The sequence below is a fragment of the Ruditapes philippinarum genome, unplaced genomic scaffold (genome assembly GCF_026571515.1).
Source record: "Ruditapes philippinarum isolate M1 unplaced genomic scaffold, ASM2657151v2 ctg3959_1_1_1_1, whole genome shotgun sequence".
NCBI lineage: Eukaryota > Metazoa > Mollusca > Bivalvia > Venerida > Veneridae > Ruditapes > Ruditapes philippinarum.
In genome coordinates, this window is record NW_026866347.1 from 112482 (window position 1) to 134882 (window position 22401).

Consider the following 22401-nt stretch of genomic DNA (forward strand, 5'->3'; position numbering starts at 1 on the left):
TTCGTAACGATATGCTCAGTCTTACATTTCCTGTTACCATTGCAACGAGGGGACATCTCAAAATTGCCATAAATCACTATTTTGCCTTGATTTTTTCCATCAAAATTGATCTCAAAGTGCTGCAACATGTCAAGGGATTGAGATAGAGTCAAAGGCTTTTCAGCGTTGGTTACACGTTACCTTATGATCGACCTGGGGTCATTTTTAGCCTCTCACAAGTCCAAAATTTTCTTGGCGATGAGGGGGAATACCGCCCCCCTTCAAACCCGCCAAACAGAATGGGGCATATCCCCCTTCTTGCCAACCCCCTGATGTATCTTTTGGACGGGGGCGGCGCCGAAAAAGTGCTCACTTTTTTAGCAACATTTCCCAAACGAAAACATGTGTTTGGGGCCCAAATAGGACACTTTTTCACTATTTAAGGCCTACAGAGGGGGGGGGGGGTCAAAAGTGCGTTGTTTCGTGTATATGAGGTAAAGGGTTAAATAACTTTTGCAAATTTATAAGTAGATTTGTGTCCAGTTTTCCCCCCTTACCTTTGTGGGTTATAATCCCGCCATGAATTATGGATTATTTCAGGTGAGGAAGCTATCAAGCTGGCTTATGGGACGTCGGTGGTTCTTCTCAAGTTCCCATTCATGTTTCTAGAGGCACCAAATGTTTCTGGAAACTTGCTATATGACCTTACTGTGTTTTTGTGACGTTTAAATTCGGACTTTGCGTGACCTAATTTTTAAATTAGAAGTTTTAGGAGAATTAAAATTCTTATTTGTTCTTTGTACAAAAACCGTAATAAGAAGGTACAAATTTTCAAATTAGGCTTTTATTTTATATTTAGTCATTTAAAGCTCCTTCAAATTAAGGTATCATTTCTCAACTCCTAATAATGTTTTATTTCTCCTCATTAAGCTTTTAATTACAAAGTTGCTTTTAGGTTTATTTCTCTTAATTATCAGGAAAAATTATTATTTCGTTGAGAACTGTTAGGAACAAATTGTAATAAGGTTTTTCTATTTAAGAGAATCAAAGTCCTAATTAGTCTGTTATAACTAAATTAATTAAAAGTGAAAAAATAAAACCCTTTAAAAGAGGTATTTAGGTTTAGTAGTATTTAGGCTTTTAAAACTCCTTATTACAGCCATTTTTAAGAACACAAGATTTTCCACAAGACTTTTGACTACCAAAACACCTATGCAAAATTTTTCATTTTTAAAAGATTTTCGACCATGCGACCACATACATGCATCGAGGACATTTTGTAAGGAAAGTGACCGTGCGACCACATACACGCATCACAGGATTCCCCTTCTCTTACGAGAAAGGGACAAAGAGTTGTCCGCCCTTTTATTAAAGGGCAGACTTTAAAAATATGCCATTGCCTTATTATTATTTATAAGGTGGCTAAATTTCACAGATATGTTTTACATTGGTTTATATACAACTATAGTTACGCAAATCAACCGGGGTATCATTTTACGTCCTTTAAAGTCCGCTATGAAATTTTGAAAAGATCATATTTAATTTCTTGGAAAATTTTTAATTTAAAGTTTGTTTCTACTTTTCATTCTATGTATATAACAGAATTATTATATTTTGCAAAGCATGAACGTTTCAAAAACGTTTTATATGCATTAACTATTGAAGATAGATTTCACACTTTGGTTTTCAAATATTAGCCTGGGGGCATTTTTGCCAAAGTACGCATGTAATTTCTATATTCGACTTATTCTACTTATAATAGAACTAGAAAAGGTAATGTTATGTGCTGCAAGAAATAAACTACATTTTACTTTAGCAGCTAACAATTCTGACACAAGTAAGACTGTACATATTTGCTGTAAACATGCTTGCAGGTGAAAGGCCGACACAGACCATAAATATTCTGATCTAATATTGAATTTAATTGAATCTTTCTAGAATAAATTTCTCGGTGTGTTACATTTATTTGATGTCGTAGCTCGAATCAAAGACATCCAGGGTTGCATAAAACGTTTACAAATGTGTTTTAGCACCAAGGGGATCTTTGGCACAAATTGTGGTCATCAATTTACAATACTTCATTTTCAACCAATTACTTTATACATACACAGCAAACCCTTTCCTATCTGAAAGATATTTTGAAGCGCGGTCATATGCATGAAGACCGTCTCTAGTATAAAATAATATAATAACTATAATTTGATATAACCTTAGTGTTGCAATTTTAAATATTTGTATTGGTAAATGATGGTGAGGGGAAAGTGGTGGAGTTTACGTCGCAACGACAGAAGACGACTGGTGGAGCAAGATCCCAGGTGCCACTTCGTGCATTATCTCAGGCTCGAACGACCAACGGTGTTCTGTAAGATAGCTGCATAGCTTCCTCACATGAAAGAGTCCGAAGTCCCGGTCGGGATTCGAACCCACAGAGGTGAAAGGGCACGTGGTTTGATGTCAACGTCCTTAACCACTCGGCCACGGACATTTCTCCTTACTTAAAAAGTATGCAGGATGAAATGAAGTCTATATTTGATTACGTTTCAAGTTGAACAATTCTGATTCCGGGATTGTCTACATATAACACCAATTATGTCCACGAATGTTAACTTTTTTCCTTCCTCATTTTTCTTCGTTGTTTGATAATTAGCCGTCGCATTAGCAGGGTCGACACACGGCAACGCGAAGTGACATCGCGACAACGCGAAGTGCCATAGCGACAATGCGATACGCCATCGCGATTTATCGTGCTTTTATAGGCGACATTTTGAAGTGGATATCGCAACATTGTCGTTTGAGATTGTCGTTTGCGATTGTCGGGTGTCGCTTCGTAATATCGCTATGTCATTTCGCGTTGTCGTGTATCGACTATGCAAAGGCGACGGTGACATTATGAATGGCCAAAACAGGATTCCGTACATTTTTTTTCTATTTTAATTAATAGTTTTCAGCAGAATTGGTGGGTTTTATCTAAATAATATAATCTGAAAAAACTAGTCATGTTTTGATCAATGATATCATTGTTAAATGCAATCTGAATCTGCAATTCGAGCACTAGCATTTGTCAGCCGTTTTAACTTTTCAGTTGTATAAATCGTCACACCTGAATGATAATGTTGTTTGTTTTATCGAAATTATTTACAATAAATACGGCACGTTGTATGTATTTAACATCTTACACTCGTTAAAGCCACTGATGCAATCCGGGTTGTATATACAAATGTATACAAATATACGTATTCTCATAAAAAATTTGCTTGTGTAGATGTATAGATGTAGATGTTAATGAAGATAACTTGCGCATTTGTTCTGAAAATATATTATCTTTATTGGACTTCATTTAAAAGTAATTTGAAGTTGTAACATGTATATTAGCAATTTAAATTATCTAACTTAACGTATTTCATGTCATTTATTTATAATATATATTCATTATTTACGTGCACGTATATGATTAAGTAAAATAATAAATAGTAAATTAGTATGCTTTTTTGTTAGTTTTACGGCGCATAAAAGATGTTAAGACTACAGTTATTCAAACCCATTTAGTACGATCACGCAGGGATAAACGGTAGTTGCATTAAAGGCAAACCCTCAGCCACAAGGGGCTACAAAATTAGTAGTTTATTGATAAATTTAGTTTATTTCATAATTATGCATAGCAATATCATTTCAAAAATATATTTATATATTTATGTTGGTCTTAACTTAAGAAGAAAAAAACTTAACATTCAACTACCTAGTCAGTTTTATTCCGGATCACTATAGTTTATAACAATCCACCAAGCTACCGCAATACTCAGAAAGAACCCTATCGCCATGATGACGTTCTTCGCAAATTCTCCACTGTTGTCTTCTGCGTAAGAATCAAATGGTGACCTCATTATTCAAATAAATGGAGATATAATGTCATTTGGGTATCAGAACTGATGCATCAGATATTTGGAGCAGACTGTAGTTTCTTTGTTCTTTAGGTTTAAAAGACGGTAACTCCTAAGATATTCCAATTGCCATGGTCAATTATGTAACTAGTTATTCTGACTAGATGAATATTTGAGTCTTGTAAGGCTGGAAACTGTATCTATTATAACTTGTTTAACAACTGAAAAAAAGAAGAAAAAGTATAAAAAGATACGGGACTGAAATATACTATGGTAAATTCAATGCGACTTCCTGTCGTGGCCAGAAGTGAAAACTATCGACACCACCACCGTCAATACGTGTTTCGGTTTCTTAGACTATTAAATTCATTCGATTCTATTTCTCTACATTCCAAAAATTAATATGTATATTCATTCGAGGACGTTTAAATCAACCCTCCATATGTTCCCTGGTCAGTCCACATTAGCACTGCTTCATAGGGAGGCACAATTTAATACATAGATAACATCTAAATATAATACTAAACAAACGCATATAAAATTTCATGTGAAATATTAAGATAGGATACTAACTCAGTTAGATAGAGTCGCGGTCAACACTATTCCAAGCCGTCTATGATTGCGATACTCCAAATATTCTTTTTAACGAAATGATTGATATTTGACAACCGTTTTACTGACGCAAACTATCCGAGGTGAAAGAATGCGGAAGATTCATCGTGAAATTAATCTAATTGTAAATATAGAAATACTATTATTGCGTACGTGCCCTGTATGTATAATATCAAACTTATTGAAGCGATGCAACGTCGTGTTGCTAATGTTAGAGATTCGCTCTCGTTACGTTTCAACAGTATGTATGGAGCAAATCAAAGGGAACGCAAGTAATTAATCATGATTTCATTTTTATTATATTTCAATTTGCATGATTTGAGTACATTGTAATACATTTAATTTAGCAAAATCTCAATTATTTATACTCTTGCAATTATTTTCAATAATAGTAATAAGCTATGTACATTAAACAGATAAAATCGATCCATAGGTGTCAATTTTTCATACACTAAAAATTTTCATTGTCAATTATTTTCAATAAGCCATATATAAATACTCTGTTTATGTACAATATATATGTATGTTGCATTAATATATAGAATTTTTATGTTACAAAGTTATGAAAACAACATAATTCTACTGTTATGTTTTGTTTTTTTGTTGTTGTTTTTTTGTGTTTTTTATTCCAATTGCTATAAAATATTTCATCAGATATATAGTTTTATACACTTTAAAAATAGTTGAATTTAAAATGTTTAGAAAAATATGTAATTCTATAAACTTTTATATACACACATAAAAAATCATTGGAAGGAGATATATAATAATGATAACGGACGGCATTGAAAAAGAATTTGACTGGAATGTGTGCAAACAAAGATAATGCTGATGACTTGATGCATATTACAATTTACATGTCTGATGAACTTGCTGACATTTGCCTATAGCAACAAAATGTATATTTCTCATTTCTGCTCTTTCGACATAAAAAAAATGAACATAAATCAAAATATGAACATATAAAAATGATCGATAAAGATATCAAAGTCTTAGTAATGAATACATGTGTACCATAACAATAAGATGAACCCTGTGATTTTATGATTTTTTTTATTTTTGTTTTGATTTTTTATTATTATTCTTATTATTTATTATTATTATTTTTTATAATACAAATGTATTTTGTCTAAAATTTGTGTTTAAAATGTATACAAACATATTATTGAAGAAACAATCCTCACTTGTACTTGTTATAAAACGTATCACATTATTACAATTATATTTCATATACAGAAATTTGACATTTCAGTAATAGTCACTAGTCGATGATTAACAAAAGTCTATCATGGTAACGAATTATTGCAAAAAATGGTGTATAATAAGCGAGTACTTTTCAACAATCATGTATCGATAATGAGAAAGTTGTAATGAAAGTATGAAAGTTGCAATTGACAGATTCCGACGATCACCAATTGTCGTGCCGATAAGTTGCCTTTGATTTCTAAGAATTTTAATCCAATAAATTTCTGAATATGCATCAAAATATTCTGACATTATTTACAAAAATGTATGTTTTTTTCACTTATACAATGGATATGTCATTAAAATGGTATACGGAAAGCTACAGCTTTTTCGTATATATTTGCTAATGCTGTAAGTGAAAGAGTAATTTCATTTCTTCTTCTTCTTCATATTTAAGGAATTGATCACTTAATTTCACACGTTTCTCCTAGGTAAATTTTATTCTAATAATTTTTGTCCGTAGATCATATCATGTCAACAAATGGTATGGCACCAACACAATACGTTTTTATTGATATCAGTTGACATTTTTATTTTTGTTCTTTTTCTTTTTGTCTGGTTGCCTTTCTGTAAAATCTGATCCAAGAGTATGTCCTTCTGAGCCACTGAAAATATGAAGCATTAGTATTTGATATGTGTTAAAAACTTTATTAACTTTATAAACTTTATTACTAAATTACTAAATTTAAATACTTGCTCAATCTAATCATAGTACAATTAGTTTATCATTAACATGTTTAAACTAAACAATTCATGCTCAAAAGGGAAACTTCTAGATCAAAGCCATCTACAATGTGTGTAGTTAATTTACAATAAATCCTGACAATTATCCATCTGAAATAATAAAAGATCGAAACTGCAATATTTGATGCACCTTACATCGGTTTTACATTGATTATTGTACATTGTTTTATTAAATATTTAATATATCCTTCTGAAATGATAAAGGATAAAAAGCAATATCTGTTTCACGTGCATAGGTCTACATTTGTTATTGTTCATTGTTTTATATAGATTTTTAACGTTTTTATATACAAATGTATAGATGACATTTAAATCTTAAGGTGGTACACCCCTCGTGCATTACCTATTCAAATGTTTAGGGATTTTTGTAAATAAGGTTCTGTAAGTTGAAAAAAAATGTCAAACACATAAAAGTGGGTGGGGTAGTGTAACATTTTCATACATATTTCATATATTTTAAATAGAAACAATTATTTTGCTTATGTGGATTGTTAACTGACGGTTGCTTTTTGTTGTTTTTTTTTAAAAATAATGTGAAATTTTTTTTCATAAGGATGATATTAAGAATTATTTAGAGTTTGCTCATTTCTGAAAAAGAGCCCATATTCTAATAGCAAAGTTTTAGATCAGAAAATTATCCATTACTCATAAAGCGTAAGGTAAATTTTGTTTAAATTTTGCATAGAGGTGTCTTTTAAGGCATTTAACTGTCCCACGTTGTCAATTTTACAGTACCTTTCAGTGCCCATTACGGGTACCGGTATCCTAACCTAATTTAATTTTGAATCTTTGAACACAATTTTGCAAATATTACGAAAGACGAAACATATATCTTTAATTCAGTTGTATTTTTCATTATGCTGTCATTGTTTTTGTTGGCAATATTATTTATAGAATTAAGATAGAATATGTTAATACATACAAAGCTCGAAATCCAGAACAAACTTCTATTTCACATTTTCCAGTTCCACTGTAAGTGTAATCCCCTCTTTCTTTATCCTCCCAGCGGACCTAGTTCATTATAATAATAAATAGTAATCGTAGTTCAACAAAAACAAAAGATTATCTAATTTAAAGCGGCCTTCAGCTTTTATTTTCTGTTGGAAAAACAATTCTGTGTTGTTTCAAACTATGAATTTCAGTAATTTTATTTTGGAAAATGTTTCGCATCACTGTTCAGCGTTCTTCAAAACAGCGTCCCAAGAGCTATTTATAGCGCGTCAGTGACGTGCGTTTCTAAAAATAGAAGATCGGGAAACGAATCGTCCGTTTTACTTATTTAAATATAGAGAGCGGACCGATAGAATTAAGGTATCGAGGGGTTTCCAAATTGTTAATGTATTTTAACGTCGGCAAATACAATAGTCCATCTTAATCCTTTTGAGTTTACAATTACATGAAACGATTTTTCTAAAAATAACATACTGAAACTTTAGAAAAGTGATTGAATACCTAATTAAATGAACAGTCCATCAAATGAATAAGAACAATTATGAAAGTAAGTGACTTGAACGGTTAAAATTTTCGATGAACTTTTTATTCACTTTAATTTAGATTTAAAATAACTTTTTATTATAATAAGAAATTCAATTTTATTATTAGCACTTTGATTAGTGGTACAACTTTATCAACATGACAAAATTGTAAATGTAATATGAATTATCAAGCTTTGTCTATCTCAATAATCCATTGCAAAGTAAGTAAATTATTTTCTGTCAAACCAATACAGCAAATATAAACCTACTGTAGCTTTGGGCTCTGTAACTTTGATAACGACCCCTCTTTGCCAGTTTTGAGCGTTTCCTGCAGATTTTGTCCAATCTTTACCTAATAAAATATCATAAAACAATTTTACAAAATTGTATCATTGTTTTCAAGAGATATTGAGAAATAATAACGAGTTCATTCTAAATCTTGTATAACTGTAACAAAACTGACTGAATGCTAAGTTTTTATATATGTTTAAAAACAGTGCTTGTGGCAAAAATGTACCTGGTCTAACAACACAACCAACTGCGATTTCTTGCCCAATCTTCAGTTTTCGGGGTTCATCAACAATGAGAACATCATAACCAGTTGCCCCATACCCGTAAACATTGACTCGACCATCTTCGTCCCATTCAACCCATACATGCACTCCTTCATACAAAATAAAAATTATGTTATGTGTTGTATTTCATTTATTTAATATAGTGTTTGCCTCTTGAATTGTGTGTGTGTGCTGGCGGGCATGTTTTGTATATTCTACCTTGAAGTTTATGAAAATTGGAAAATAAAATAAATACATTAATCAACATTAATCTCATTCTTGCGATAACTAGTTTGATATTATGATTTATAACATGATTTCATGAATCATTATCATAAGTTCAAAACAATATCATATTACCATCATCACCATGTCCAACTACTGTGCCAGGACCGTTGCTATCTTGCATGTCCCAATGCCAGTCTGGTCCTCGCCTTACACGGCTTCCCAATGGTGGTAAATTACTACCTGATAACTCCTTGTATGTATTTCTCGACTGCTTTGCTAGCATTCCGGTGAACAAAGATTTTCGCGCATCACTTTTAATTTCCTCAATCATAAGCTATTGGCAATAAAGAAAATGTAAATGTACATTTAGAGATGCAGTTTTTTCTTTAGAAGTCAAAGCGAGTAGAATTACCGTCTGAAAACCGAGATCAACAAGAAAGGGACATATCCCCAAACACAGGACCACAGGCAGGGCGCCCAGCAGGACACCAAACGGGACAGGGCACACGGGCAAAGTAAACAACATGAAACCTATGTGGCACGTAAACTAGCATATTTTTACGGTTTGAACCGCTCTAATGCAACATATATTTTTTTACTCTTTAAAACATTAACATAAGGTCATGGTATGTTGCCTTTTCTAAATCAGCAATGAGAGTTCATAAAACACAATGTCCGGGACCATTTTACCCTTGCCCTAGCGAGCATAGAATCAGTGACACCTGGATTACAAACTCGAATGCTCTCAAAAATTGAGCTATACGGATATCAGCATACAAAGCCAGACCAATAAGAATACACTTTCGTTAAATACAGATGTCGCAATTACACCGACTATCTACGGGTTTTGTCAGCTAGGGGATCTGAGGGATGTTGCACGTATTGATTATCCCTCATGTACAGACTCAATCAAACCGAGTCTGTATTTCTCTTGTAATTTTGTTGTGATTAATGCTTTCGAGGGATCACTTTGTTTCCAGATTTTTATACTTCACAACAGCAGGTGTCAAGTGCTGTGTGGCAGCTGTAAAAAGTTGCCCAGTACTTCACTTCAGTGTTGTTATATTTTCTGGTCCTTCGGGATCATTGATGCCAGTACTATTTAGTGTTGAGAATTGAGTACCGCTCAAGCCGGTGCTAGGGGGCGTGAGGGATGTTGCGCGTATTCATTATCCCTCATGTACAGACTCAATCAAACCGAGTCTGCAATTCTCTTGTAATTTTGTTGTGATTAATGCTTCCGCGGGATCACTTTGTTTTCAGATTTAAAAATGGTTCTTAATAAACAAAATAGTATAAAAATGAAGGGAATAAAATATAATAAACAAGATCATCAATGAAAGGCGGCGTTCAATGAACGAGAGGAACAAAAGAGGAAAGCGTAGCGTCCAACTATAAATGGGTTGAACACTAAGCATGCGAGAAAAATTACAATGACCCAAGATCTTACGAAGTTTGTAAACAACATCCCCGTAAAAAGCTGGCTGGCTAATCCCTTGTCGCAGAAGAGTTTTCAGATCACTATTGAATTTTGAAATTAAATCAAAGTTACGATTGTAAAATTTTGTAAAATATTTATAAAAATTATAAAAATATATTAATTATAAATGAAATGGACAGTCAATTGTTTCAGTTATAAAACATTTCAGTCAACACAAAATTGACAATTAAAACATTTAATTACCTTGTCTTCCTGGGAACAATCTTCAAATGATTGGCGACCACCTCCGAACAGTGACAACGGATCAAGTCCAAACGGATCTGATATTTTCGACTGGTGTAAAAATAAAATGAAGCATGACCATGAGTTTTAAAGGGCACGTTCTACAATGAACATGTACCAATCTGACTAAAGTTCAAATCAACATGTAATAACAGACTGAACATGCACTATCCATGTAGAAACATTTATTTTCTGTAAAAAGTATTAAAACTGTAGTCTTTATATTAAATGGCTGTTTTATTTATAAAACTATCTTAATGATACAAAAACGTATTCATTTATATTGCTGAATGCATAAATATAATCCATGATCTTGTGTATGAATAAATATCTGTGCGCAGAGCACTTAGATACTTACTGTTAAATAAGTACGCCTTGAAAACTGTCGTCCAGATTTGTAATCAAGTTTTTTGCCATCTACTATAGCCATCATTAATTCGCTAAACTGTCGTGTTTCCTTTGATATAAAATTGTTTTATATTAGAATGATTAGCTCTTTCGATAATAATAATACTATTCTGTAAGAGGAATAAATTAAACTACCGTCATGAATTTTTTCACTTAGCTATTAGAATATATATTTTGGCTCGTATTTCAGTAAACTTGTTAAGTATTGATGAGAAGATATCTTGCTGACAAAATGTTTCGATGACTGATGATGATGTACTCAAAACAACCATCAGCAAAACTATTGCATAATATACTTTCGTTTTTATACAACATTCATCAAATGAAAAACGCTTAAACTCATATGCTTGTTGATTTTTTGTCTGTTCCTGAGGGTGTAATAGAATTATTTAGCCTGTTTTAGTGGAGCGTTGGTTAGAAAACAAAAGTTTATTGAATAGCACTTTATAAACTATTTTTCTAACTATTTAAATTGTTTAGGTTTCTATTTAGATTAACCTTAACCTATAATAAAGTAAATATTGTTGTACTATCTTGACAATAAGGAATGGTTGATTAGAACGTTATAATCATACTTCGCTTCCTTTCCCTACTTGGACATAATACATGTCAGGTTGACTGCCCTTGAATTCCTCCATGATCTGTATTAACTTTGCTTTAGTCTGAAAAGAAAAGGAAAATAAAAAAGTGAAAACAAAACGTACCCACTCATAAGTCATATGTAATTACATTGTTACTAGTCTTGTAAGTTTAATACATAGACATATTAGATGTAATGGTCAACCATTTGAAACATCACCAGTATCATGAATTTGTTTAAGAAATAAACCAAACTTGACGCAATTTGATGCTATAGTGATGACCATTGTCGGTCTATATTGCGCTTCTGAAACCTATTTTCATTTTAATGTAACTTGTTTCCATGTCATGAAATGTTATTGTCGTCATGGAGATTCATATGAATTCTCACTGTCCCGTTCAGGTCGTAGACAGGTTCAATTAAGACATTTGATTCTTGACCTCTCCTATGAATTTAAATATTTTTATTGTCGTAGTCTACGTAATGTCTTAATTTATTAAGACACACATGCGACCATTTCACATCTAGCTTTTGATATGTAGTCATTTTAGAAGGCTTACTTCGTTTAAATCTTCGACTGCTTTATCCGGTCCTTCATACTGGCCTACTTCAGTAATAAAACCGTCCGTCACTATTATTACTTTATGAAATACTGCCACTTGATTAACTTTCTCTATATGGTCTGAAATACATTTAAAGTCCACATTATTTAAATGTAAAAAAAATCAAATCAATATGGCAATATTTTATAAATAGAAGAAAACAACTGTTTTTGACATGTCTCTAAATAAATTATTTAAAGCAGCATGCCTCATAATTCATGTTTTTTATGAAAATAGCTTTAAAAAGTATGCAAAAATATGCGTTAATGAAGCAGTAGAAATATGTTGATGAACACTGCAAAATCAGTCATAAATACATCTTTGTACGCATAACACATCTTGGATTTTTTTTACTTTTTTTAAACCTTCGTACATTTTTTGTCATGTTTATTTTTTATTGAAATAGTTTGGATCATCTGGAGGCATGCAGTTTTAAGGCTTGCACTTCTTTCTTATCAAACTCAGATTAGTAATATATGAAACTGATATAAGCAATATAAGCAAAAGAAAATATCACGAATTGATGATCCTGCTGCTGCTATTGCCAATGCCAGTCCTCCATACAGTGGACTTGGTCCTCCGAGCCGCTGATTTTCTAAAATAAAAAAATAATGTAATTATGTGATCACGTGTTAAACACGCAAATAGCGTTGATAATGAGCTGACAATTTATACTTTCTAAAGCAACCAACAATTTTCTGATTTTCATTTCATTATATTTTCAATACATTTAAATTTGGTTAGACAATTTATATTTACATTATTTCCTTTATCTAAAGTAAAACGTGATTTTTATCTTACCAACAAGCTGTCGAATCAACTTGTATTTATTCGTTAACCGCTGTTGCACTCGTGTATCGTGTCCAAACGTCACCAGGGCCACATGTTCATTGGAAAGTCCATACCGCGTGGAGATTTCCTCAAGGCCTACAATTTCAGTCAAATTTAAATAAATTTGAAATGGTCAATGTTATTTTGCCGATAAGGTATAATCAAATTCTGAAGGACTAATACATGTAATAAGGTTAAGATGTTTGCTAATAAATGACTACATGGTTAAATATTAAATCAAATAAGAGAAATTCACACTTTAAAGCGTTACGCAGCTGATAGAAAGTTGATGGGTTTCCTTAACGAAATAGTTTTTTATTCAGTTTTAAATCATAAAATAAGAATCGTGTTGTTCACGACTTCTTTACTATTCTACAAATTAAGTATCACTGACTTTATACACATTGGTATTCTTAGAGTATATACTAGAATATTTTAAGAAGTCTAAAACTGAAAAGCATTACCGTTAAGATAATCTAGAACAAATCTTGATGCATGCGTCCATGCATTTTCTTCCGCCATACTTGCTGAGATATCAAGAATAATAGTAGTATGAACACCCTGTAAATCTCTAAGTGTTCTCTGCCCTAAAATATTAAATGATTTTGTTAATAATTGTAAACAGGGATTTTCTATTCTAGAATGTAGTCAATGAATCAAAATTTTAAATGTTGATCAGTAAAAGCTACACTGTATATAAGATTTAACAGCAGTTAGTGACCTTGTCGTGCAAATAAACTCTTAACTTAACCTATCTTCTATTAGCATCCTATACGAAAAATAACTTTAATTATTATATAGAGAAATGAGTATCTGTTTATACTACGTTTTAGTTAACCTCCATTTGAGCAATTGCATGCATTTGTATCATTTTGAGGTTTCATAAAATAAACAAAGCTTTTGAACTAGCACATACACACGTTATCATTTTGGAATAAGTTGAATTATGACATGTTAACTACCATTTGGGAATAAGTTGAATAAATGATATATGTTTTAAATATAACAGAAATGTCAATGTGAACATATGGATAAAATACCATCTTCGATTTCAATTCTTGCTAGGTATCTCCAATAACCTTCATTGCCATGTGTCTTTCTTTCTGTCTGCTCAACCATTTTAACTTGTAAAAGAAATTGTAATGTACACAACCAAATCATCTTTGTTGGCAAATATTGTTAAGAATTGATATAAGTCTATTTTACAGATTTTTTGAAAGCTTTTGGAAACAATAATGCTTTACTGATTTCAAACGTATACACTAATATCGTCATAATATAAGAAAGTGACCACGACATTCACCGTTTAAAATAACAAATATCATGTAGAATTTTTATCGAAGAATAAGTGATCACTAAAATATTAAAACATAGCAAAAAATAAATGTAACAATCATGAAATAAAACTTGACGTATTACAGAAATAAAACCAAAACCACTAACTACTGGACTCCATTGTAAAGGCGGCATCTCGGCTTGCACCTTCGGGTTCCTTTACTGGTGGTTTAAGTAATCTTAAATATAAACAAATAGTTTTGTAACTCTCAAATTTATCAGGCAGTTACGCTTAGAAATAAGTTCAAAAAGATGGTATTGTGAACCACAAATACATCAGTACAATACACATGTATATAATTGTAACATTATATGTTAGATCGGGGCATTTCTATTTGAATTTGAGAAAAAAATCTTGTATCATGACAATTTTGTTTAAAATTCAATATCATTTTTACATAAAGTTAAATTTCCATATGTCAAACTATAGACTTTCACAAAATGTTACTATACTCAAGTATGAACAGTATGAACAATTTAGCTTAAAAAATAAAAATAATGTGTGAAAGGTTTTGGTTTACAAGGTAAGACATATAGACGGATAGTACATAAAGGATTTGCCTAGCAAGGTTGTGATACAAACAGATCAAATTTATTTACTGAAACAAAAAGGTGTAGGAGAATTAAGACATATAGCAATTTTAACGCCCCTCAAAACTCCTTTATAAACTAATACCTTGAAGATCCTTTAGTTAGTGCAGTTTGCTTCTTCCTGCTTTCTGAAACGAAATTGTCTTTCTTTACAACTGGTTCTTGTGCAACGGTGTTTTCTTTAGATTTAGCTAACAAGGGTGACAGTTTTTCCTGAGGTACTGTTTTCTTGGTGAAAACATCGTCTGAAGTACTCTTTTCTGTTGAGGCTTTGGAATATTCAATGCTATGTGTACGATATACTTGACTTACATTCTCACTGCTTTTAGTCTGATATGTATCCTGAAGATTAGCATTTCGGAAGACTTTCTCAGAAACAGCATGTCCATTTTCTATCTCATCTCTTTTCTGTTTCAAAGTTGCAGAGTGTATCTTAGAATCGTCCGTTTGAAGTGTCATCACAAATGTTTCAAGCAACTCAACTCGTTCTTTTAACTCTTGATGTTCTTTTTCTTCTTCTTTCTGAAGAGTATCTTTTTCATTTATGACACTTTCTAGTTCTTTTACCTTGGATTCTAATTCGTCGATTTCTTGAAATATAGATAAATTGTTTGAAAGTAATGTATGTCACTCAGGTATCATAGTGATTATATAGACTTATATGAACATATTTTCAACTAAAATGTGTATGAAATTCACCATTAAATTGATTTTATGAAATATATGTTCTCACCAGTTTAAAATAAATTTGTAACTGATTAAAATACTCTTTCAGACTGAAACGTGAAAAGCTGAACTATACTACTCAGCCTTTGCCAAGCACCATATCTTTGATGGCATAATTTTATTAACGCCGTGTGAAAGGTTTTTAATGTTGATCAACTGTTTTATCAATTCAGCTGAAGGCCGAATTTAACCCTCCCCTCGTAATGAGTTTTACACTGATTTTGTGCTAAAGAAGAGAATGACACCCCTCTTTGAAGTTTTAAGAACATGCAGCGTGTTTTCCAAATTTGTTAGATTGGATTTTTGTTCTCATTTTTAGACTTAATACCGTGTGTATGACCCGTGACTATCACAGAGGCTTCTCATACTCCCTATTAGGTTTCTGATCGTTCTAACGGTTATGGCTGTCAATGCTTGGACCAACGTGGCTCCTGGATGATTCTGGGTTGCTGCTGACGAGCTGAAATTCTAACCTGCAGCTCATTCCACATCTGTTCTATTGGATTTGTGTCAGGTGAGCGAACGGCAAGTCCATGCGCTCAATAGACTCCCTCTCTAGGTAGTACTAGACCACGCTGGTTATTATGGGGCAAGCATTATTTCCATTAGAATGAGCTGATCGCCGACTTCCCAATCATACAACCTAACCTGGTTGTCTAAGATGCCGTCTATGTATTGCTGATCTGTCAATGTGCCTCTATTTAGCTCAACCAGGTCGGTTAGGCCATCCAAGCTGATGCCTCCCCACACCAAAACTGATCCACCACCGTAGAGGTCATGCTCAGCAATATTTGTAGCCTGAAACCGTTCATCTCGTCTTCTCCAAACCCTAGCATGCCTATCGGTGAGGTCTAAGTAGAACCTGGACTCCTCAGTGAACAGAACGTGTCTCCAGTGTTTCATAGTCTACCGTGTAAGCTCTATGGTTGATTCCAAATGAGCCTGGCGATGTCGACGCGTGAAGGGGATACGTATGCAAGGTCTTCTCGACCTCAAATTACCTTTATGCAGCCTTCTACGTACCGTCTGCGTGGAAACATGGACCTCCGCAGCATAGGCAAGGTCATTTCGAAGAGAAGTTGCTGTCGAAAACCTTGCACGAAGTCCCTGAACAACCAAATACCGATCCTGAGCTGGTGTTGTGACCCTTTGCCGACCTCCAGTATGCCTCCTGGCGAGTGTACAATGGAGCCGGTATCTCTCCTAGGCTCTGGTGATGACAGTGCGGTGTACACCAAGCGCCGCACCAACCTGGCGGAAGGTGACCCCTGCAGCACCATCCCTACAGCCACCGATTACTCTGCTTCTCCTAAATGCCGCCTAATGTTAGCATTCGCTATATCAAAGTGACAGATGTAAGAAATGTAAGTCACTGAATGACAATAGGCCGATAATGTCGCCGTATAACAAAAGACATGTGATTGCACACCCCATTAAAAACTTGAAAATATTGGGGTGCATGCTTTCCATGCTAACTAGACGAGTTGTAACGGATTAGTCAACACGGATTCATGTCAGTGGACTATCTCTTAACATTGCCGAATCTGAATATTCAAAAATTGGAAAGGAATCTGTTTTATACTTAATAATATAAAAATTAACTTATGGTGCCTAGCAAAAGTTGAGTATATCCAACGCGTAAAAGAATCATCATACTGTATTGATACAAGTTTCTATTTTTATCTGTTTTGAAGAAATGGTCAAATAAACAATGTTATGCTTATATTCCGTTAAATTGTCATGACAGCAATACGGAAGAAAAACCTGTTGATATCATTATCTAGAAGTAAAATAATATGTAAGTTATCATTTAAACATTTATCTTTAATATATCATCGGTGATTTTTATTAAGAAATTTTGTATAATAAAATACCTCTTCTGTAATGTTCTTGTGACCTTGCGCTGAAATAATGACATGCAGAAATGAATGCGACGCTTAATTTGTAATCATAAGGGTATCATGATTACAGTTTATGACAAAATATAAGTCGATAATTGTGTAATATACACATGTTAAGTTTTCTATTACAATTTACTTGCAGGTTTACAATTTGTTAATTTATTACTTATTCCAATTCTAAATCAGAGTAAAGAAATAAATGAACATTTTACTCATATTCGTGAAATGAATATATTAAATACAACAAACATTCCTAATATGTTTTGTCTACAAACACTGTAAATTTATATCTCAAATCATTTGCAAGTGGTAAATGATAAAGGCAGCTAGCCAAAACAAACATTGTTTAAATATTCCGCAAAGTAAAGATTTATATGACTATGATGATTTAAAACTAATGAAAACATACGATACTTGTAAGGGCGATTTATACTCTAAAGAAGTAAAATATATGTTTGTATACGTTGCTTATCCTTCTTAAACTTGCTATGTGTACCATGACATATAAGGTCATCAAAAATCCAGTCTTAGGCTATCAAAAAATGGGCAAATAGGGAGATTCTTTGGGACCGATGAATAAAATTATGAAAAGGTGACAATAGGCTAGATTTAGCTTTTTGGTAAAGATATAAAATTATAGTAAATTTTGGAAACATTATCCTGCTCACCAACTGCATTGTCCATCTGACGTATGATATATTTCGTTTAATCTCTTCAGCATAAACCTCTGGGATATCTGGATTTCCTGTGCAGCTTTAAGAAGCTCATCCTCCTGAATATACATATGCAAAACAAAATAAAATATGGGGACCTCCTCAGGGGAACTCCAAGATCATGTTTGCATACTACCGGTATTTCAGTTTCGTCTCCTCTCATAAAAAATATTGAGAATACCACATTTGTCTGACATATAATTTGTCAAACATAAATGCAATGTCGACCTATATATAGTAGGTAAACTAATAGCTAAGCAATTAAACAAAAGTGAACATTGTTCAATTTATTAATGCACCTTAATTCAATTCTGTTATGGCTACAAATACAAAACATCTATTTACAAGCAAATGATCAAAAAGCTTTAAAAGCGTGTTTTTGGCTTAAGGTTGAATGAGTTATGAGGAAATGGTAATATTTTGGTCTGCCTTCAATTACATAGTTCTAACAATAAAGTTTGTTTCTTTACTTTGACTGAAGTTGAACTCACCATTTTTATATGTTTTCTGGAATTGTTCGGCCGTTTAATTCAAACTTTCATCAGGATCATTGCTTATTCAACAAAGTATACATCTGCAAATTATAAGACATGCATTTTAATCTCTACGATTATGTTATTGTTAAATTTTTAAGAAAACAAACTATGAAAACTGTATAATTTTATTACAATTCTTATTGTGATACCATTGAGTTTCGGCAAAACATCTTCTCCTTTATCAGAAATTTGCGAACATTTCTCTTCCAGCTTTGATATTTTATATAGATAACAACTTAAACGAAAACACAATTTGTATTGTTTGGAGCTAATTAATTTTAAAAGGGGATTTTATATATATTCAGGTCTGTGCTAACTCAGAGGCGTACCTATGAGTACCTATGAATGAAGAACTAATATACTTAATGATATCACTTAACAACATCAGATATTCTCGGTCGCATGTGTACAGCATGGGTTGTAAAGATGTCACTTAACTAATTATTCATTGTAATAAAACCATATTTAAAAGACAAAAATACGCCAATCCAATAAGTATACGAGGGCTGTCCAAAAAATTCGTGCACTGCAGTTATTGTCGTGAGAGTTATTGATAGAAAAACATGAATTATATATCACTTAAACGGGAGATCTGTCTGAAATAAGAAAACAAAAGAACAAAACATGTAATCAGCATGTGGCGAAAACGAATCGTCATACAGTAACCTTGGTAACGTAATACCGGCGCACGACAAAAAAAAATGGGTTAGTTCATTAATTTGAGGCATCACGGTATTCTTTTAACACTACATATAAAAGTTAAATCTCAGGGAAAAGTGTGTGTACATATTCCTAACGTCACTATAAAATATTACGACATTTGCCCTATTGTAACGGTCGTTAACACACATTTGTGTGAGGTCGTCAATACTGTAATTACGTGAAAATGTCAGTCTCTAAACGGCTGAAAATACGGACGATCATTACATTTTGTGCAAATATTGGTACAACACCAACCTATACCCAAGCGGGACAAGTTCAGTGTCACGAAGGCTGGTTTTTAAATGGCACAAACGCTCTGTAGAAGGGCGAGAGTCGGTAGACGATGACAATCGGTCAGGCAGACGTCCGTCCGTAAAGCCGGCGCATGTGACAAGGGTTGTCCAATATATTCGTGTACTGGTGGAATATGTTACATGTACATTCCATAAGAACAATAAAAACTATAAAATACTTTGCATCAATCATTCCTCTATTGACAGTAAAACAAATTATAACATAAAAAGCAAATGCCACTTTACAAGCAACAAACAATTAATACAATAACAGTAATGAACTTTCCCAATTTTTTGTCGCGCGCCGGTATTACGTTACTAAGGTAACTTAATGACCATTCTTTTACATGACACGCCCATTACTTGGCTTTTTCTTTTGTTTTCTTATTTGAGACAGATTTCCCCTTCAAGTGATATATAATTCATTTGTTTTTATTAATATCTTTGACGACAATAACTGCAGTGCACGAACTTTTTGGACAACCCTCGTATCAATCAGATATAGCATTTCCATTTTCGAGAAATAGATACCTAACCATACCGAAGAACCTACCGTCTGAAAAAAGGTGTTCTTTGTCAGTGCCAGAAGAAACCTATTTTATATGGGATGTGGGTTAAAACCATTGAAAGATAACAAAATCTTTTCTTAATCCAGCGTCTTTCTATTTCATCAAATTTGTCAGATACTTGTTTGAATTACTAGTAAGCATTTATTTAGAAATGCTTTTCATTTGCTTTGTTTGTTGTTATTCCAACACAATATTCTTCTCTCTTAACACTTATAAAGATGAAATAGGTGAAATTATTCTTTAAATTGATGATAACCTATCAATGTTAATTTTTTATATATTTACATATTTTTTACATCTTAATATATTTATCTTTATCCTGGATAAAGAAATAAATTAATTTTATTCTGACCTTAAAAGATCAAAGTCGACTGTAATTTTGTGGTACTTTACCAGAGACTTATATTAAATATAGCTCTGTGACTTTACTTACTAGTGTAAATTTGTATTGAGAATTTTCCCTTAAATAACCTGCACTAGTGCTATAGTCCTCTTAAACTGTTTCATATTAAAAATCACACAATATTATTACAATGCATAAGTATTATTCTTATGAACCAAATAAATACACTAAGTTTTTTAGCATAATGTTGAGACCTCATCTTTTCGCTGCAAAATTTTATTTTATACATATATAAATGAATAATAACTATAAGCTACTTTCTTTTATGAATATGACTCACTAGATGACTAAATTTTAGACAAAATAAGCACTGAAGAACTTAAACGATTTGTGTTTAACCTATTTAATTTAAAATAAACTATATGTTTAAAGTATCAATTTTCAATGTGTACTTTCGGTTTTAAAAAGGTATTTTAAGAGTTACAGTTTTAACAATTAAGACGGTACTTGATTAATCATTCTCTATCTATGTGGAGGACAACATGATAAAAAAGATGTAAAAGAACTGAATAAACAATAATTTTAAATTGTAATTATTCTTATTTCGAATCATTTGCGTGTCCAAACAAATGCTAATATGTTACTAATGTTTCTACATAATTTAACAGTAAACAAATTTATTTTTAGTTTCAGACAATGGTTAAATACAGCTTAATCTTACTTGTTTCTTTCTATCCTAATAGTTCACAACATTTTACGTGTAAAAAGAATTATGAATAAGATCTTATTGTGTAATCTTTCCATATCGTCTATATTTAGGACGATTTATGGTTTCCCTAGCTAAATATAAATATATAGTACACGTATTTTATTTGTGATATTTTTTCATAATTAAACTTCCTTGTTTACAATGAAGAAAGAAAGAAAAAATAGTATTTCAATTGATTGTTAAACAGTTACTGTTATTAAATCCAAAGTACGAGAATATTACAATTGAAATTATGAAATTGCACATTGTTACGTGTACCTACCGACGTTCTATAAATAAATATATAGTGCGCATTAGATTGAAGTATGTAGTTTATCAAAAACAATCTCTTGATAAATATACATTGGAAAAAAAACCCTATTGACTGTGTTATCAACGTAAAATATGTATAAAAAATCTCTATTATACTTTTTGCACTTTAGCTATCAAATAGCAAGATTTTCTGAAACGATTATATGCCCGCAGGGTGCAGCGACAACGATTTCATTATCATTTTGTTGTGCAAAGCGTTTAAACGCTAACCAATATTACTCTTTTCTGTATAGTTAGTTATGGATAATTTGCTTCTGTTATTGATAGCTTACTGTATCATATAATGTTATTTCAATTTCATTTTTTGTTGTCCTCTGAGATAAATTGCATGTCGTTCATCATTGTGACTTTGTATGTTTTATTTTTATAATGTTTTTACTCTTGTATTTGTATATATGCAAACCTAGCTGATATCAATAAACGAAATGAAACGAATCCGGCTAAGAAAAACGATTTTAAAGTTAATTCTGAGTATATTTAATGACCCTTTAAATTTTAGAATTTTAATAGTCCCCAGTTGGTCTATATTAAAATTATTCTTTTATGTTTTTAGGGTTTTGGACAATGGTTAAGTAATCTTTACCGAATCTTCAATAAAGCCGCCATAGCGCACTGGTCTTAAAATGTGACAAAGGACTATTAATGTTATAAAGAATTAGCAAACACATGTAATGTTAAATATTATTGTTTATTTTTTAGAAACTGATGTATGGCAAGTTAGCAACAATTTATATATGTCATACAGTTTTCTA

At 32.2% G+C, this 22401-nt stretch overlaps 1 protein-coding gene and 1 long non-coding RNA gene across 3 annotated transcripts; both read right to left on the bottom strand.

Annotated features, from left to right (window-relative positions):
- Positions 1-3592: 3592 nt before the first annotated feature.
- On the bottom strand, positions 3593-4745 carry LOC132732229 (uncharacterized). The gene is made up of 2 exons (XR_009625995.1): positions 4431-4745; positions 3593-4078 (listed from the first exon to the last, which is right to left on the bottom strand). It is a non-coding gene; the product is annotated as an uncharacterized LOC132732229 (long non-coding RNA).
- A 4-nt stretch (positions 4746-4749) lies between these two features.
- Positions 4750-21540, bottom strand: LOC132732228 (uncharacterized). 2 transcript variants are annotated; one of them, XM_060718621.1, is made up of 19 exons: positions 21290-21540; positions 18617-18699; positions 18081-18184; positions 17386-17414; positions 14871-15375; positions 14306-14373; positions 13900-13983; positions 13324-13446; positions 12830-12955; positions 12546-12623; positions 11987-12108; positions 11422-11508; positions 10797-10895; positions 10400-10489; positions 8848-9049; positions 8451-8597; positions 8203-8285; positions 7381-7469; positions 4750-6319 (listed from the first exon to the last, which is right to left on the bottom strand). In XM_060718621.1, the coding sequence occupies exons 2-19, from the start codon at positions 18617-18619 to the stop codon at positions 6232-6234; spliced, it is 2127 nt and encodes a 708-aa protein (XP_060574604.1). In that variant the 5' UTR covers positions 18620-18699; positions 21290-21540; the 3' UTR covers positions 4750-6231. The 2 variants fall into 2 exon arrangements, with proteins under 2 accessions (XP_060574604.1, XP_060574603.1); XM_060718620.1 differs by having other exon boundaries at positions 14303-14373; positions 21290-21536.
- Between the last annotated feature and the right edge of the window lie 861 nt (positions 21541-22401).

Excerpts from the sequence above, each read along its gene's own strand:
- LOC132732228 (XM_060718620.1), bottom strand. Across the intron at positions 17,415-18,080 it reads TCAGATGGACAATGCAGTTG|CGCAAGGTCACAAGAACATT; the intron begins GTGAGCAGGATA and ends TCATTATTTCAG. Across the intron at positions 11,509-11,986 it reads CAGTCGAAGATTTAAACGAA|ACTAAAGCAAAGTTAATACA; the intron begins GTAAGCCTTCTA and ends TTTTCTTTTCAG.